Source organism: Chiloscyllium plagiosum, unplaced genomic scaffold, assembly GCF_037043375.1.
Source record: "Chiloscyllium plagiosum isolate Xiang-an unplaced genomic scaffold, Cpla_swu_hap1 HiC_scaffold_10, whole genome shotgun sequence".
Lineage (NCBI taxonomy): Eukaryota > Metazoa > Chordata > Chondrichthyes > Orectolobiformes > Hemiscylliidae > Chiloscyllium > Chiloscyllium plagiosum.
In genome coordinates this window covers 91,193,408-91,212,951 of record NW_028270148.1, presented here as the reverse complement: position 1 = coordinate 91,212,951, position 19,544 = coordinate 91,193,408, and the positions used below count along the sequence as shown (strand labels likewise).

The window sequence follows — 19,544 nt, the reverse complement described above, 5'->3', positions numbered from 1 at the left end:
CCTTCCACCCTACCAACCTTCGCATAAACCAAATCATCCACCGACATTTCCGCCACCTCCAAAAAGACCCCACCATCAGGGATATATTTCCCTCCCCACCCCTTTCCGCCTTCCGCAAAGACCGTTCCCTCCGTGACTACCTGGTCAAGTCCACGCCCCCCCCCCTACAACCCACCCTCCCATCCTGGCACCTTCCCCTGTCACCGCAGGAACTGCAAAACCTGCGCCTACACCTCCTCCCTCACCTCCATCCAAGGCCCTAAAGGAGCCTTCCACATCCATCAAAGTTTTACCTGCACATCCACTAATATCATTTGTTGTATCCGTTGCTCCCGATGTGGTCTGCTCTACGTTGGGGAGACTGGACGCCTCCTAGCAGAGCGCTTTAGGGAACATCTCTGGGACACCCGTACCAATCAACCACACCGCCCTGTGGCCCCAACATTTCAACTCCCCCTCCCACTCTGCCGAGGACATGGAGGTCCTGGGCCTCCACCGCCGCTCCCTCACCACCAGACACCTGGAGGAAGTACGCCTCATCTTCCGCCTCAGAACACTTCAACCCCAGGGCATCAATGTGGACTTCAACAGTTTCCTCATTTCCCCTTCCCCCACCTCATCCTAGTTCCAAACTTCCAGCTCAGCACTGTTCCCATGACTTGTCCTACCTGCCTATCTTCTCTTCCACCTATCCACTCCACCCTCCTCCCTGACCTATCACCTTCAACCCTCCCCCACTCACCTATTGTACTCTATGCTACTTTCTCCCCACCACCACCCTCCTTTAGCTTATCTCTCCACGCTTCAGGCTCTCTGCCTTTATTCCTGATGAAGGGCTTTTGCCCGAAACGTCGATTTTACTGCTCCTCGGATGCTGCCTGAACTGCTGTGCTCTTCCAGCACCACTAATCCAAAATACTACTCCGTCACAGACTACCTGAATGACTGCTCATATTCTAGTACTTCACCCTCTTCTAGGAACTACAATTCTGTAGACTATTGAAACTGCATTCCAGCACCTACTTGCAGTTCAACATCAGTTTTATTTTGTAAAAAGCCAGTGCTACCTTGCATTTCTTAAGCTCTTATCTTACTCAGTTCCATCAAGCAAATATTGCTTGGGGCTTCTTTCCCCAGTTCTCTGTGTTACTGAATTATTCATTTGAAAAGGGCCTCGTCCATTCTCTGATAGCTCCCAGAAATTTTCCTGAGCCCTAAACCAAACACTGAGATGCATCTACTTATTCTCAAGGCTTCCTCTGAGTCCTGACTACTTGGATCCTTCTACAGCAGCATTGTTTAGGGAGGGAATATCTTTTTGCTGCTCCTAAGCACTTCATTAACCAGTTGCCCAAGATAGAAATCCACTCCTGCAACTACCTCTGTTGAACTTTAGTGAACTTTACTGTTCAATAACTCTTGAACTATTGAGTGACCTATGAGAAACCTACGTTCCCTTTTTTTTGTATGCCGCTGAACAGACCTTGAGACATGGTGGTAATTTCTGGAACGAGAAGGCAATGCGTTCACATGTCAGTGGCTTATGTAGACCCTGTGATAGTGCAGAAAATGAGTTGCTGGAAAAGCGCAGCAGGTCAGGCAGCATCCAAGGAGCAGGAGAATTGACGTTTCGGGCATGAGCCCTTCTTCAGGTTTTGAAGAAGGGCTCATGCCCGAAACGTCGATTCTCCTGTTCCCTGGATGCTGCCTGACCTGCTGCGCTTTTCCAGAAACACATTTTCAGCTCTGATCTCCAGCATCTGCAGTCCTCACTTTCTCCTGTGATAGTGCAGTTTAGAGGCAACATTATAGGAAACCTTGTGATAAGTTCTGCTGTCATTACATCCTTGGTAGGATTAAAGGCAGCCTTTTGAACAGTCGAATTTTGCAACCGATGGATCAGCTCGTCACCAGAAATTTTATGGACTACAGAAGAACCTCGATTATCCAATCAAGATGGGCGGCCACCATTTTGTTCGGATAATTGATTATTCGGTTAATTGATTCAGAGCCTTTCCTCTGGGGCTCTGAATTTCCTGTTAAGTCCGCTCCCCGCTCAGGAGACAAGGCAGCAGCACACTGTGCGCGAGACTCCATCTGACACCGTCCCCCAGCTCTATCTGCCCCGCCTGCCTCCACCCCCTCTCCAAGGCAGCGGGACTGATACCAACGACAAGGCTGCTGCTGCCTTTTAGGGGAGGGTCTCTCTCTATCTCTCTCTGTCTCTCTCTCTCTCTCTTGCGCTCTCTCTCTCTCTCTCTCTCTCTCATGCACATGCACACGCACACACACACCTTTTTACTGCAACTTTTTTGACAAGTTCCACCTCTGCCCTATACAGGACAATGTTGGAGAGATTATTTGAGGAAGGGGGTTTAGGGTACACGCCTGTGTAGAACTCCAGGGAAAGTGTTGCGGGGGAGAGAGAGGGGGCAGGAGGTCAGTCATTTGGAGATGGTGCCTGGGCTCCCATCGATGTCCAGGACTGTTCTCGGCAGCATTTCAGTAAACCGAGTTCACTTTTAATCACTATAAACAAGACACTATCAATGTTGGAATCGCATCTTTGATGTAATGTTTCTATGGGGGCCTTGAGATCTCCTTTGAATAATCCGATATTTAAATAATCGAGGTTCCTCTGTATTTTTGATGGGTGCCTTAACAGTACAAATGAATATAAAAAAGCTTGATTACATCACATGGTATAGCAATGATAATGAATGGAAATTAAATATTGCAGAGGGAATAGATTGTCACAGGAAAGTCTTACTGTAACTGTACGAGGGTTTGGTCAGACAATATCTGGAGTACAGTTTATAGATTTGGTCTCATTTTGAAAATGACATAATTGCATTAGAAGCAGTTTGAGGACCTGGGAAAGAATGATTATGAAAGTGAAGATTCAACAGAGGAAGTGTGTGACTTTGCTCATCTAATTCCATTTTAGAAGAACTCAAGCTGTTCAGAGAATTGATCACCATAATAATACAATTAAACAGAGAACAAAATGTAAGGTCAACAACAGCTAGAGTTGTGAGGTTTCAATTAGATATTAGTCTTTATCTTATATCCTAGGGCTAGGACTCCAAGCAAAATGTTAAAATGCAGAGTGGTCTTCAAAGGGACGTGAAAGCAGTTGAAGATTAAGACTGTTTTTGACATGAGAGAACAGCTCAAGGTTTTGAATATAAACAATGGAAATGAAAGGATGCGGATTTCAGTTGGACGTTTGAGAAAATAAAGGACATTGATAAGATAGAAATAAACAGTGATTGTGTCCATTGAGGAGCTGATAATTGTTTATTAGCTTTGAGAGGCGTGAAAAAATTTGTCCGTCAAAAATTTGATTAATTATGAGTTGGATTTCCTTCCTGAGGGAGATTTAGATGTGATTTGTTATTTTGTTTTGAGGGGACTGGAAGTTGTTTGGACTAGTTGTGATCCAGTTGAACATGGAGTTTAATTGAATGCAAAAAGGTTGGATTATGGCTGAAGAAGGAACAGGATTATTCTTGGAGAACCTGAGTAAATGTAAAAAGACCTGAAGGACGACTGTAAATGAGAAACCCTTCAACACTGCTTTGCTGAAAGTTCATATAATAGCAAATTGCGAAACACACGGTACTGGTCCAGAATCTGCAGATTTTGATAGTAATGAAAAATCATCAAAATGTATCATTTCTAACGAAAATATAAAATTTGATGTGAAGTAAGCAGCAAGTTTTAAATGGGAATGTAGTTCATATTATTCTGTTCTGATTTTTTTAGGTGGTAATACCACACTATCAAATAAATTTGCAGCCAAAAAAGGTAAAAGCTGGAAGTAGGTGTTGTAGGAGTCCAAATACAGAAGTGACCATTTAACCAGTAACATGCTGTAACGCATGGTCCGAGCATGGTGGATGAGAATTAAACTACACTAACTGCAAAAGACTTTTGCCGTGGCTGTAGTTTTAAAATTTCCTATTTCACATTTCCTATCATTGTTTAATCTTACAATTATTACAGTAGTGTGATTGCTATTTAAGAAAGTTGTGCGTTATTTATTGTGGTATATCGTTGTGAAATGTTTGATCTTTGTAAGTAAAAAGAGGAACAGATTCAGTAAAATAGCCCTTCTATATAGATTAAACAGCCCTGCTGTCATTGAAAAGAGAATGTCTGCTGGTGTGTTTTTTTATTTTGCAATCCTATCATGTAAAGTAACCAATGCAGTGCTATTTTAAATAATTTCAAATCATTTTTTTTTCCCAGATGGGTGCTTGTTTCTCTAAGGTTTTCAATGGTTGCCCTCTGAAAATTCACTGTGCAACATCATGGATTAATCCAGACACTAGAGGTAATTGTTATTTCTGGAACTAAAAAATTAGACATTTTTGTCCTTTTGCATTCTAATTTAGTTATTTACTTTCTTTAGATCAGTACCTTATATTTGGTGCTGAAGAAGGCATTTACACTTTAAACCTTAATGAATTACATGAAACATCAATGGAGCAGGTAAACTTCATTTTTTTAGTTTCTTTTATTCTAAGCAATGCTTAACATTTAATTCCTCCTTAGATCAGTGAAAAGTATCTTGCTGATGTACTTCCTAGAATCCTACTTGAAAGTTAGTTGTGTATTCAAATAGATCAAACAAATTAGCTTGACTTTCTGAGGGGAGGAGTATATCTTTTCAGTTTAAGCTTTAAACTGCTCAATGTGTTTGTTTTTATTTTAGCTAGTCCAAAGGAGGTGTACATGGCTGTATGTAATGAACAATGCATTGCTTTCAATATCTGGTAAGTTTTGTACAACTTCTTGATATCTGAAATCATGTAAACCACTTCAACAGTTCTTTCATATGAGAGACAGAAATGTTTCTTTGCAACATATATAGAGCTTTTTACAACTTGTGTAGTAGTTTACAAGATTAGCTCTTAAAGCAAGAGTATGTTATAGTTGTTATGGGACCAGGAGGAGGTCATTTGGCCCATTGAGCCCATGCTGGCTGTCTCGATGTAGAGTAACCCTTTTAGTCCCATTCCTCCCTTCTATCCCTATAGCCTTGCAAGTTAATTTTCCAAAGTGCCTTTTCAATTTCCTTTTCAAATAATTTGATCATTTTGGCTTAAACCACCTTTGTAGCCATGAATTCAAAGTCATCACAACTCAGTGCCTAGAAAGAAAGTCTTCCTCCTCTTCACTGTATCGCTTATTCAGAATATTAAATCTGTGCCCGTGGTCCTTATACCAACAGTAAGTGGGAACAACTTTCCATTATCTAGCCTATCTTATCTGTTATAATCTTGTACACCTCTATCAAATTGCCTATCAACTGCCTTCTTCAAAGTAGCATTACCCAGCTACTCCAACCTAATCTTGTGGGTAAAATTCCTGGAACTGTTTTTTAAATTTTTCCTGCAGTATCTCAAGCACATTCATATTCTTTCTCAAGTGTAATGATCAGAACATGATGTAATACACTGTTTGTGTCCTAAACAGAGATTTATGAAGGTTCAACATATTTGTTTGATACTTTCATACATGAAATCTAAGGTCCCCATAAGCTTTGCTAATTATTCTTTCTATATATCCCACCACCTTAAGAGATCTATATACATGAGTCCCCAAGTCTCTCTGTCCCTGCACACAATTCATAATTACATGATGAATTATGTATGACGTCTCCTTCAGCTTTACTGTTCTGTGTAATTGACGTTTGGATAATAGAGGTTCCTCTGTATTAAATTCTGTCTGCACTTAATCTTCCCATTCTGCCAACCCATTTATGTACCGTTGCAATTAATCTCATCCTCACTGGCAGCATTTCTACGTTTGATATTATCAGCAATTGATATTTTAAATATATATAGATCTAGTTATTTTACATGTACATATTATTGAAAGTAGTAATGGTCCTGGCACTGACTTTTGAGAAGCATTATCTATCAATCTACTGATACTGATCTAGAAAAAGACCATTTACCATGATGTGCTGTTTTCTGTTCTTGTGTAATTTTTTTGTCCAAGCTGATATTCTCCTTCCTATTCCATGAGCAACATCTTTTTGTTAACTAATGCTTCATTTGGTGTTTTGTCCAACACATCTGAAAATGCATTTCAACAAATCTGTTGCGTTGCCTTCAACAACCATCTCTGTTACTTCATCAAAAAAAATCATTTTATTAATCTCCAGATTACTCTCTGCAATAAGCAAGTGAGTACAGAAATAGGAGCATAAGGCAGATGAATGCGAAGATGGAAAGATGATGCACGAGGGAGGGTTCTAGATTCCTGGGATGCTAAGATTGGCTCTAGAAAAGATGGCATCTGTACAAACCAAATGTGTTGCACCTGAACAGAGCTGGGACTTTGTTCCTTGTAGGGCATGTAGCTCATGCTGTTGGGAAAACTTTAAAATAGGAGAAAGTGAGGACTGCAGATGCTGGAGATCAGAGCTTAAAAATGTGTTGCTGGAAAAGCGCAGCAGGTCAGGCAGCATACAAGGAACAGGAGGATCGACGTTTCGGGAATAAGCCCTTCTTCAGCCCTTCTTCCTCATTCCTGAAGAAGGGCTTATGCCCGAAACGTCGATTCTCCTGTTCCTTCGATGCTGCCTGACCTGCTGCGCTTTTCCAGCAACACATTTTTAAAAACTTTAAAATAGTTTGGCAGGGGTGTTGGAACCAAGGGAGAATTGTAGAGGAGAAGACCAGGGTTCATAAAATACTTAGAGACACAACTAGCAGTTGCATGGTCATTAGCTAGTCAGGTGAAATCAAAGTAAGGAAAATCAAATTGAGTTTTAAATCTTATTTACTGTACTATTTACCATGTATTCACATACATGCAGGATAATAAATAAGATTGAGATGTTACAGGTATAGATTTCCATATGGAATTTTGATATTTTGGAGATCAGAGTCCTGGCTCAATGAAGGACACGACTGAGTCTTAAATATTTCTGGGTGCAAGATATTCAGAATTCATAGAAAAGCAGGCAGTGAAGGAGGGATAGCAGTATTTGTTAAGGAGGACATCACAATGCTGGAGAAAGAGAATGTCTTAGAGTGCTCAAGCACAGAATCAATTTGGCTCGAACTAACAATGACATTGTTAGGTATAGTCTATAGAATGCCAATTAATGGAAGGAATGTAGAGGGTCAAATCTGTAGAGGAATTACAGAGAAATACAAACATTATAGAGTAGTTATAATAGGGGACTTCAATTGCCCAAACATACACCCTGTATTTTTAGTTTATGGAATAGTGAGGGGCAAGTGTTCTTGGATTGTCTGCAGGAGAGTTTCTGACAGCAATATATTTCCAACAAGAAGAAAGAATACATTGTTGGACTAGGCCCTTGGAAATGAGATGAGTCTAGTGGCTCAAGTGCCAGTTATCGAACATTCAGGAGAGAGCAATCATTGTATCATAAGGTTCAGAATGGTGGTAGAGAATGACATGTAACAGTCCAGGGTAAGAAAAATCAGTTGGTAGAGAACTGACTTCAGTTGGGCAAGTACATTGCTGTGTGGGAATGACTGGAACAAGAAGTTGGCGGAAACAACAGTAGCTGAACAATGGACTGTCTTCCAAGAGCTGATGATACAGGTAAAGTCAAGATATAGATACAGTAAATGGCTGAATCCTTAGTAGCATCAACATGCTGAGGAATCTAAACGTAGAAGCTTACTGAAAGTAGCAACACAAGTGGACAAGGTGGTACAAAGGCATATGGCATGCTTGCCTTCATTGGTTGGGCTGTAGAGTATAAAAGTTGGCAAAGTATGTTGCAACGGTTATGCAACTTCAGCTAACCATATTTGGTCTGGTCACCATACTACCAGAAGAATGTGGAGGCTTCGGAGCAGGTACTGAAACGGTTTATCAGGATGTTGCCTAGTTTGGAGTGTATTAGCTGTAAGGAAAGATTGGACAAATTGGTTTGTTTCACTTGAATGTCAAAGGATGATGGGAAACCTAATAGAAGTTTACAAAACCATAGAGGCATGGGTAGAAGGGATGGTCAGAGTCGTCTTCCCAGTGTAGAAATGTCACTTACTTGGGGACATAGATTTAAGGTGAAGGAAGGTCAGGGCAAAGGAAATGTAAGAGGCAGCTTTTTTGCACGGTGGATTGTAAGTGCCTGGAATGTGCTGTTACGGACAAGGAAAGACCACTTCAAAACATTTCAAGAAGGTAACCCAGACCCTAACTTTTCTAATTGTTTTAAGTAGGTGGATAGTGGATATTCCAGGAGTGATGCAGCTTGCCCAACCACTCGATTTTAAACAAACAAGAATTTATTTATACACTAACAGAAGAGAACAGAATATAGGGTAACATAATTTATCTGAAAACCCAGTTGAATCTATCGCAACTTAATGATGCTGTTCCAAATACTTGCAACATCCCCATAAACACACCCTTAACAAAAAAAGGAGGTGGAAATTAATATTAGAAAGAAAAGTTATGCTTATGACAGAAATGCAAGATAGAAAATACACTTGAGAACCAAGAGAAATATTGAAGGTTTAGTGTGGAGATGAAAAAGGAAATGAGAAACAAAAAGGAATTATGAGAAAAGTTTAGCACCTAACATTTTTCAGTGTCCCAAAGTTTTCTGTAGACATATAAATAGTGAGAAAGTGGTTAAAGGGGATGGGGCCGATATGTTGGGCCGATTCAAGGACGATAAATTGATTTACACATTCAGCAGGAGCATGACTGAGGTATTAATTTAATACATTGCGTTTATCTTCACCAAAGAGAGAGATGCTGCTAAGGCCATGAGCAGGAAACTCTGTCACTAGAGTGGTTCAGTATTCATAAGGAAGAAGCTTTAGGGGCAGCATGGTGGCTCAGTGTTTAGTACTGTTGCCTCACAGTGCCCGGAACCCAGGTTTGATTTCCGCTTCAGACAACCGTCTGTGTGAGTTTGCACATTCTCCCTCTGTCTGCATGGGTTTCCTCTAGGTGCTCTGGTGTCCTCCCACATCCTAAAGATATGCAGATTAGGTGAATTGGCCATGCTAAATTGCCCATTGTGTTCAGGGACATGTAGGTTAGGTGCATTCGTCTGGGGTAAATGTAGAGTAGTAGGGGATTGGTTCTTGGTAGGTTACTCTTTGGACTTGTGGACTTGTTGTGCCATAGGCTCAGTTTCCACGCTATAGGGATTCTATGATTATATGATATTCTATGATTGGATAGGCTGGCACTTAAAGTTAACAAGGCACCAGGACTGGATGAGATGCATACAAGGATTTTGAAGGAAATGAGAGTGAAAGTTGCAGGGAAACTGACTATAAATTTTCATGCATCCTTGGACTTGGGGGAGGTGCCCGAAGCTTGGAGATTGTGAATATTATGGCCTTACTTTAAAAATGTTGTAAAGAATCGCCCAACAATTGCAGACTAATCAATTTAGCTTTGATGGGGAAGCTTCTGGAAGCAATTATTCAAGAGAGAATCATTAATCTCATGGGAAAAGGTGGATTGCTGAGGCAGAGCTAGCTTAGATTTCTAAAGAGAAAATCATGTTTGTTTAATTTGCTGAGTGTTTTGAAGAGGTAACAGAAGGGCTTGATGAGGGCTATGTTGATCTGGTACGCGTGGATTTCCAGTAGGCATTTGATATGATGAAGCACAACAGACGTGTGACGAAATTTGTAGATCATGGTATAAAAGGGACAGTAGCAACACGGACATAAAATTGGCTGAGTGTTAGGAAACAGAGTCATGGTCAATGGATATCTTTTGGGCTGGAGGAAGGTTTATAGTTTACTACCCAGGAATTAGTATTGGTATCTTTGCTTTTCCTGATATATATTAATGACCTGGATGTGCAGTGGCAGTTTCAAAATTTTCAGATGATGTGAAACTTTGAAAAAATTGTGAGTACAGTGTGGACTTCCAAAAGGACAAAAACCAGTTAATAGCGTGGGCACGTCGGTGGCAAGTTAGTTTCAATGCAGAGAAGTGTAAGGTGATGCACATGGGTAGGAAGAGCATTGAAAGACAAGACAAAATAATGAGTGCAATTCTAAAGGGGATTCAGGAGTAAAGGGACCTTGGTGTATTTTTGCATAGACCAATAAAGGTGACAAGATAGGTGCAGCAATGCTCTGGGACTGAGCTAACTGACCTCTGACAGTTACTGAACCCTATTCTCATGACTCCCCTTGATTTAAGATTTGTTAGTGCTTCTTGATGCCACAAATGCAGACTTGATTTTAAGAGCTCTAACTCTGACCACCTCTGGGATTCGTCTTTTTTGTCCACATTTGAATTAAGCCTGTAATGAGGTCAGGAACCAGGTGACCCTTATAGAATGTAAACTGGAACCCAAAGTGAGCAGATTATTGCTGAGCAGGTACTACCTTTTACCACTGTTGACACTTTCCACACTAATGATTGAGAGTAGACTAATGAGACAGTAATTGGCTAAGTTAAATTTGTCCTGTTCTCTGTGTATAGGACGTATCTGGACAATTTTCTACATTGTCTGGTATTTGCCAGTGCTTGAGCTGTACTAGAACATCTTGGTTAAGGGTGTGGCAAGTTCTGGAGTACAAGTCTTTAGTAATATTGCCAGAATGTTGTCAGGGCCCACATCTTTTGCAGTGTGCAGTGTCTCCTAATAATTTCTTGATGTCATGGTGTGAATCGAATTGGCTGAAGGATGGCGTCTGTGATGTTGGGGACCTTTGGAAGAGGCCAAGATAGATCATCCACTTGACACTTCAGGCTGAAAATTGTTCCAAATCTTTTGCACTAATATGCTGAGCTCCCCATCATTGGGGATGGGGATATATGTGGAGCAGCCTCCTCCAGTGAGTTGTTTAATTGTCCACCACCATTCATGACTGGATGTAACAAAACTGCAAAGCGTAGATCTGATCTGATGGTTGTAGGATTTCTTCTTAGCTCTGTCTGTCACTTGCTGCTTCTGCTGTTCAGCATGCAAGTGGTCCTGTTTTATGGCTTCAGGTTGATACCTCATTTTTGGGTTTGCCTAAAACTAGCTGGCATGCCCTCCTGCACTCTTCTATGATCCAGTGTTGATCCCTAGGCTTGATGATGATTTAGAGTGGGGATATTCCAGGTCATGAGGTTATAGATTGGGCTAATGCCCAGTCCTTATTTGCGTGACCAATTCAAAGTCTGTTCCATTTAGCATTGTGATTGTGCCACAGCACAATGGAAGGTATTCTCAATATGAATGCGGGACATTGCATCTACAAGAGCTTTGCAGTGGCCACACTGATCAATACTGTCATGGACAGATGTTTCCGTAGCAGACAGATTGGTGAGGATGAGGTCAAATTTTTATTTTTCCCGTAGCTTGCTCTCTCTCATCACTTGCCACAGTTTCAGTCAAGCAGCTATATCATTTAGTACTTTACTAGTTCAGTCTGTAAGGTAAAGCCACCATTATCTGGTCTGCTCTGTCACTAGAGAGAAACTACTGATGATGGTTTAACATGAGAGTCAGAGCTGAAAAATGTGTTGCTGGAAAAGCGCAGCAGGTCAGGCAGCATCCAAGGAGCAGGAGAATCAACGTTTCGGGCATAAGCCCTTCTTCAGGATCTGCAGTCCTCACTTTCTCCTAATATGAGAGTCATCACACCTCAGGCAAGGGGAAATGTCAAGAAGTGATAACCTCAGTTGGGACCTCAGTGTAGGAATTGAACCCATTTTGTTGGCGTCATTCTGCATTGCAAGTCAGACATCCAGCTAACTGAGCTAATGGATTCTTGATCAGTAGTGATGCTGCTGCTGAACCACTCTTGCTGGTGGTGGACATTGAAGTCCCTGCCCAGAGTGCGTCCTCCATCCTGCATCCAAGTGACATTCAATGTGGAGGTGTACAGATTTGTAAACTGAAGTTGGACAGTGAGTGATAATCAGCAAGAGGTTTTCTTCCCCAAGTTTGACCTGAGGCCATGACACTTAATGGTGTTTGGAATCAACGTTGAGGGCTTCCAGGATGTATCCCTACCAACTGTACACCACCGTGCTGGATCTGTCATGTTGGTAGAACAGGACATACATTATACACAACTACATCATAATCATGATTCCATAAGCCAGGCTGTTACTTGACTAGTTTGTTAGACAGTTCTCCCAATGTAATCCCCAATTAGTAGGGACTTTGCAGGTTCAATCGGGCTGTGTTTGCTGTTGTCATTTCCAGTGCCTTAATTGATGCCAGTCTATTGGGTTTCATTGTTGTTTTGAGACTTTCTAATGGTTGATACAGCTGGGTTGCTTGCTAGCTTTTTCAAAGGGCAGGTAAGGCCAACATTGTTGTTGGTCTGGAGTCATATGTTGGCCAAACCAGATCAGGATGGAAATTTTCCTACACTAAATATTGTAAATAAGTGGAATGGCAAAGAGAGTAGATGACTACCTTCCAGACCATCACTGATTGCACTGCCACAAAAGATAGAGCAACTAAAATCTGAATCAGCGAGTGGCCAGAATTGAAGTGCAAATATCTTGACAGGCTGGAATAGGTTTTTAAAATGTTCATAATTAGGAGACTGTAAGGGGTGGGGAATTTGTTTCTGGCTTTTCATTTCAGGAACATTTTAGTTTAATCCAGCCTGAATATTTCAATGGCAGTTTTCTTTGTGTACCAATTATAGAAGTCATGTAAAATAATCACATTAGGTTTACTATTCCAATTCTTTTGAGTGGGATGTGACCAACTCTCAGATCACTTCAGCTCCTTAAGGACTTTGTTTGGAGCTCAGGGACATTACTGACTTGCATGCCCCTGCCGGGTCACTTTGCGTGCATCTACACAGTGATGTATCTTATGATAACTTTTATATTTATGCGCGATCAATTTAAGATCACACCTGGCTTTCTTGGCATCATATCCTCTGCATCTCTGCTAGCAAGAATCTACATGGGAATCTATCACCTCTAAGTTCCTTTCCAAACCCCCCTCAAAGTCTCACATCGTTCTGATTTGAGCTTGTACCTTTGCATTTTCATTGTACTGCATCAAAGACCTGACATCCCTACCTTTATACTATTTTGGAAACACTCTTGCATTTTGAACAGTTGCATCTAACTGTACTTCCAAATGACCAAAATGAAAAATCAACCTACTCCTCCACATAATCGTTGAAAATCACCAGGGTCAGTGAGTAAATGAAATTAATTCAAAAATAAATACATAAACTAAGAATTCCTTATCAAGTTATGTCTAGTTATCTGAGGAAATGAGTGGATGATATTTGATTTTTTTAAGTCTATACTATGCTTGAACAGTATTTTTCTTTTACTTTTATTTTAGGAAAAGCTTCCCAACTGTACTCTCATAATTTGTTGGGTCTTTTTGAGTACGCCAGACAAATGCAAAAATTGCCTGTATCTATTCCTGCATATAGACTTCCTGACAGAATACTTCCAAGGTAAGAGAAGATTCTTTCATACTCAGAAGAGTTATGGGTACAGTCAGAAATTGGCTGCTATTGAAGTCAAATGCAAATGTACGTACATGGTTGAGTTATTCAATAGCTTCAATGTTAATTTTGTTTTAATTTTGAAATCAAGGTTGTGGGAATATTGCTCCAGGATGTTTTGGTGATTAGAATTGCTAAAATTGGATCTTTCCTAAACAGTCAAGTAAATACACTCAATAATAATAGTAAAAATAAGGCATTCACTCTCTTCCGTTAAGCCCATCTCCTGTTCATTCAACCCATGTCAAAGGGAGATGATATATTATGGTATTGTCAATGTCAGTCAAGAGGCCAAGGCTAATGTTCTGGGTTCAATCCCACCGTTGCTGTAACTGGATTTAAATTTAATTAATACAATATGGAATTGACTACTCATATCAGTATTGATGTCCATGAGAATTATCACTATTATAAATGCTCATCATTACCCTTGTTCAAGAAGGGCAGTAGGGATGACCCAGGTAATTATAGACCAGTGAGACTTGCTTATATTGTAGGAAAGGTTTTGGAAAGGATTATAAGAGATGAGATTTATAATCATCTAGCAAGCAACATGTTGATTTCAGATAGTCAAAATGGTTTCGTCAAGGCCAGGTCGTGTCTCACAAACTTCATTGAGTTTTTTGAGAAGGTGACCAAGCATGTAGATGAGGGTAGGGCAGTTGACATGGTATACGTGGACTTCAGTAAAGCCTTTGATAAGGTTCCACATGGTAGGCTGTTGGAGAAAATTCAGAGGCATGGAATTGAGGGTGATTTAGCAGTTTGGATTAGAAACTGGCTTTCTGAAAGAAGGCAGCGAGTGGTGGTTGATGGAAAATATTCAGCCTGGTGTCCGGTTACTAGTGGTGTGGCACAAGGATCTGTTTGGGATCACTGGTGTTTGTCATTTTTATAAATGACTTAGACGCAGGCATAGGTGGGTGGATTAGTAAATTTGCAGATGACACTAAAGTCGGTGGAGTAATGGACAGTTTGGAAGAATGTGACAGGTTGCAGGGGACTTGGATAAACTGCAGAATTGGGCTGAGAGGTGGTAAATGGAGTTCCATGCAGCTAAATGTGAGGTGATGTACTTTGGAAAGAATAGCAGGAAGGCAGAGTACTGAGTCAATGGAAAGATTCTTGGTAGTGTGGATGTGCAGAGGGATCTTGGAGTCCATGTACATAGATCCCTGCAAGTTGCTACCCAGGTTGATAGTGCTGTTAAGAAGGCATACGATGTGTTAAGTTTCATTCGTAGAGGGATTGCGTTCCGGAGCCGCAATATCATGCTGCAACTATACAAAACGCTACTGTGGCCACGCTTGGTATATTGTGTACGGTTCTGATCGCCATATTTTGGGAAGGATGTGGAAGCATTGGAAAAGGTGCAGAGGAGATTTACCAGGATGTTTCCTGGTCTGGAGGGAAGGTCTTATGAGGAAAGGCTGAGAGACTTGGATCTGTTCTCATTGGAAAGAAGGCGGCTAAGAGGAGATTTGATAGAGACATACAAGATGATCAGAGGATTAGATAGGGTAGACAGTGAAAGTCTTTTTCCTCGGATGATGACGTCAGCTTGTATGAGGGGGCATAACTATAAATTGAGGGGTGATAGATTTAAGACAAATATCAGAGGCAGGTTTTTACTCAGAGTGGTAAGGGTGTGGAATGCCCTACCCGCCAATGTAGTTAACTCAGCCACATTAGGGAGATTTAAACAATCCTTGGATAAGTACATGGATGATGATGGGATAGTGTAGGGGACAAGCTGAGAATAGTTCACAGGTCAGCGCAACATCAAGGGCCAAAGGACCTGTCCTGCGCAGTATAGTTCGATATTCTATGTTCTACCCAGTTTGGTATATAAGTGAATCCAGACTCTCAACTTGTAGTTGGCTCTTAACTGCGTTCTGAAATGGCTTAGAATTCAATGATTATTAATGATAGGCAACAGATGCTGGCAATATCCATATCCCATGAAAGAATTAAGAGAGAAATCCCATTAAAACATTAGATTACCCATCTTCCCTTCTTCTTGGGTCCCATGTAAGTTATTATTGCTAGCTGTCTGAAAGAGCTGTTTGCCAGTAGCCTTGGTAATGTTCACCTTCCTGGATCTACTTAGTTCTCTTTTGTAAAGCACAAATGAATGTGCTTTTAACCCTCTTCCAGACAGTAAATTCCAAATTGTTTTTGCATAAAAATAATTATTTCCTTATGTTACCTTTGATTGTTAGCGTGTTTTGAGAAAATACGTAGCTCAGGTTGAGGTTCTGGGTGTGTGTTTGCTCGTTGACCTCAGCAAGCAAACCTACATCCAGATCCTTTGATTGTTTTGCTCATTAATTTAAAACTTTTAAAACCTGTTTGAATAAAAAAAAAGCACAGCCCACCTGCGTGTCCGCCCAAGCACAGAAGTGCACCCGCCCACGCACAGGCAGAGACACAAGAGAATGGGGGTTTTCTTTTTTGAACAGAGATCTCATTGAAGTCCACAAAGTTGAGGGGCATAGACAGGGTAGACGGCAGGGTCTATCCATTGACAGAGGGGTCAGTTACCAAGGGTGTAGTTTTAAAGAGCAGGAATCGAGGGGATTTGAAGAAAATCGTTTTTTTTCCCTCTGAGGGTAGTGGGTGTTTAGAACTCACTGTCTGAAAGGGTGGCAGCGATGGGAACCCTCAAAACATTTAAGATTTAACAAAGCTCGGTATCATCATCAGTGACCAAACTGGCCAAGTTGTAAAGGACCCACGTGCCACTTTGGGGAGCCTGTGCTAGGTGATGAAGGACCTGACAAGAAGGACCTTACCAACCCACTAGTTGCATATGCATCTGTTGATGATAGTATCAGTAAGAATGACTATTGTGGAGAGGAAAGCTTGTATTCACATTGAGGTATAACCTCCCTTGTGCTATCACTGTGCCAAGCTACTTGCATGACAAACAGCATAAGCAGCAAATGATAGACAGAGCTAAATGATCCCACAATCAATCAATAAGGTCTTAGCTCTACAGTCCTTCCACATCCAGTCGTGAATGGTGGTGGATAACTAAACACACACCGGAGGAGGAAGCTGCACAAATATCCCCTCCTCAGTGAAGGAAGCGAAGAGCACATCAGTGTAAAAGATGAGGCTGAAGCTTTTGCAGCAATCTTCAGCCACAAGTGCAGAAAGAATGATCTATCTCAACCTCCTCCAGTGGTCCCCAGTATTACAGTACCAGTCTTCAGCCAATTTGATTCACTCCACATGATACCGAGGAACAGTTGGAGGCACTGGATACTGCAAAAGCTGTGGGTTCTGGCAACATTCCAGCAATAGTATTGAAGACGTGCTCCAGAACTTGCTGCACCTCCAGCCTAACTGTTTCAGTGTAGTTATAATACTGACATCTATCTGACAATGTGGAAAATTGCCCAAGTAAGCAGTATTTTCTCAAAACACGCTAACAAACAGTACAGCACAGGCACAGGTCCTTTTTTTCCGCCAAGCCTATACTGCCATAATTCGCCCTTCCACTGTAAAACTGTCTTCACTTGTCAGATCCGTATCCCTCTATTTCCTCCCTATTCATGTATTCATCCAGGTGCTTCTTGAATGTATGTAAAAAGCAGAACAAATCGAACCCAACCAATTACCGCCCCACTGTCGATCATCAATAAAGTGATGGAAGGTATCATCAGTAGTGCTATCAAGCAACACCTGCTCAGCAATAACCTGCTCATTGATGCCCAGTTTGGGTTCCTCCAGGGCCACTCAGCTCCTGATCTCATTACAGTCTTATTTCAAACATGGACAAAAGAGCTGAATTCCAGAGGTGAGGTCAGATAGCACCTTCCAAACCCATGACCATTTCCATTTAGCAGAACAAGGGCAGCAGATACATGGGACTACCCCTACCTCCTTGTTCCCCTCCAAACCACTCACTGTCCTGACTTTTAAATATATCATCATTCCTTGACTGTCGCTGGGTCAAATTCCTGGAATTCTCTCCATAATGGCATTGTGCGTCAACCTGCAGCAGTCCAAGAAGGCAGCTCACCACCACCACCTTAAAGGCAACTAGGAACAGGCAATAAATGCTGGCCAGCCAGCGACATCCATATCCCACAAAAGTTTTTGAAAAAACTGGCTATATTCAGAACAGATCTGGTAACTCAAAACTGGGCAACCATCCAACCACAAACAGCCCAACTGGGAACATGTCTGTAAAGTAACCATTTAAACTAATTATTGTGGATGTGATGTCATTGTTGTGAGGATAACTTGTTGACTTGGTAACCAAGGCTTAGTTTCATTTCCTTGCAAGGTTTGATGTTGGACACCACATGTACTACAGGAAGACACGTTTCCCACTTTTGGAATAGGTTATTATTCATGCATTGGGTATAGGTATCACTGGTTGGGCAAGCATCTATTGCTTGGAGGACAGATGTGGGTCAGCTGCATTACTGTGTATCAGGAGTCAGACTCGGTCAGGATGGCAGATTTCTGACCCTGGGGGCATTGGTGAAATAGGTGTCTTTTTTTATGACAGTTTACCCAGTAGTTATACAGTTACTCTTTATTCCAGATTCAAAGCCAAAGCCTTACTTCTGGATGACCAGTCCAGTGACATTGCCACCATAGCTTCTCCTTATTGAGGGGGCTCAGTGAGTAGGTTGGTGTTATAGTTACTGGGGCGAGCTCGTCTCATTTGATTTGAGGATTTGTTCTAGTGGAGTAGTTCTCAGATGGTGACGGGCTAGTCTTATGCTCAGGCGACGATGCAAATGAAATCAATAGAATGGCTTGGGGAGTGGTTGGCTCAGAGACTCTTGAATCTTTTATTTGTGAAAGCATTCAGACAAATACTTCAGCTACTGAACTGTGGGGAGAGTACGCCAGTGGAATGAGTTTGGGATTGACACAGCATTAAACCTTCTTATGGTCCACCTCGTTGGTCTCTCCGCTCAGTTAAAACTGAGGAGGAAAAACCAAGGCCACAAGGAAAGTGGATGGATTCACCAGATGCTACTTAAACCCCAAGGAGTTGTTTTCATTCACTTACTGGACATGCAAATGGCAGGAAAACTCAGCATTTATTACCCATGCGTAGTTGCCTCTTGAGAAGATGATGGTGAGCTGCTGCCTTAAACCATTGCAGTAGGTAATACACAATGTTATTAGAAAGGGAATTTCAGGATGTTGTCTCAGTGACACTGAAGGAATAATGATATATTTCCAAGTCAGGACAGTGAGTGACTTGGAGATGAACTTGCAGAGGGTGATGTTCCCGTGTATCTGATGCTCTTGTCCTTCTCGATGGAAGCGATTGTGGGTTTGGAAGGTGCTGTCTAAGGAACTCTGACAGGGCTTTTCAGAGCATATTGTATTCAGTGTAGACCATTGCCACTGTGTTGTGATTCCAACTAATGTTATTACTGGACAAGTCAGACCCCAGACTGAAAGCTGGCTTGATAGATCATATTCTGTTGTTTCTTAGTTTGAAACAGGTGGCCTTTCACTGAAACATAAAGATGCAAAGCTGCAGCTCTAGATTTAGCAATTCATAGCACTAAAGGAATGAAGGTAAGATAGAATAAACCAAACTATTTACACAGATTAAAGGTTTTAAACAAAATACAATACCGATAATCCTAAAACACACTTTTAAAGTTCTCATATCAGAGAGAAGTTCCTGCCTGTTCACATGTTTAAGGCTTCGTTTCACTGTGATTTAAATATCCAGTCTCAACAATCTGACAGTCTGAACCTGGAGTCTTCATGCCACTGAGCTTATACTTTCTCAGCTTCAACTAACCCTTTCACAGTTTTAACCAAATACCTTTGGTCTGGAACCTTTTGACTGACGTCTGTGTTGACTTTCAACAAGGTTCCGCATTGTAGACTGGACAGCAAGGTTAGATCACATGGAATCCAGGGGTGCTAGCCAATTGGAGACAAAATTAACTTGAAGGTAGGAGACAGAGGTTGGTGGTAGAGGGTTTTTTTTTAACTGAAGGCCTGTGACCGGCAGTATGTCATGAGGATCAGTGTTGGGTCCGCTGCTTTTTGTCATTTATATAAATGGTTTGGATGTGAATACAG

The 19,544-nt window shown here is 41.4% G+C and overlaps 1 protein-coding gene across 10 annotated transcripts in view; it reads left to right on the top strand.

Annotated features, from left to right (window-relative positions):
• LOC122552997 (mitogen-activated protein kinase kinase kinase kinase 3) overlaps positions 1 to 19,544 on the top strand; it is a 297,582-nt gene that overhangs the window by 252,503 nt on the left and 25,535 nt on the right. For all 10 annotated transcript variants that reach the window (XM_043696372.2, XM_087991550.1, XM_087991549.1 and 7 more), the window contains 4 exons: positions 4,255 to 4,339; positions 4,418 to 4,497; positions 4,721 to 4,781; positions 13,298 to 13,415. In XM_043696372.2, coding sequence (XP_043552307.1) covers positions 4,255 to 4,339; positions 4,418 to 4,497; positions 4,721 to 4,781; positions 13,298 to 13,415 — 344 coding nt within the window. The remainder of the gene's footprint in view (positions 1 to 4,254; positions 4,340 to 4,417; positions 4,498 to 4,720; positions 4,782 to 13,297; positions 13,416 to 19,544) is intronic.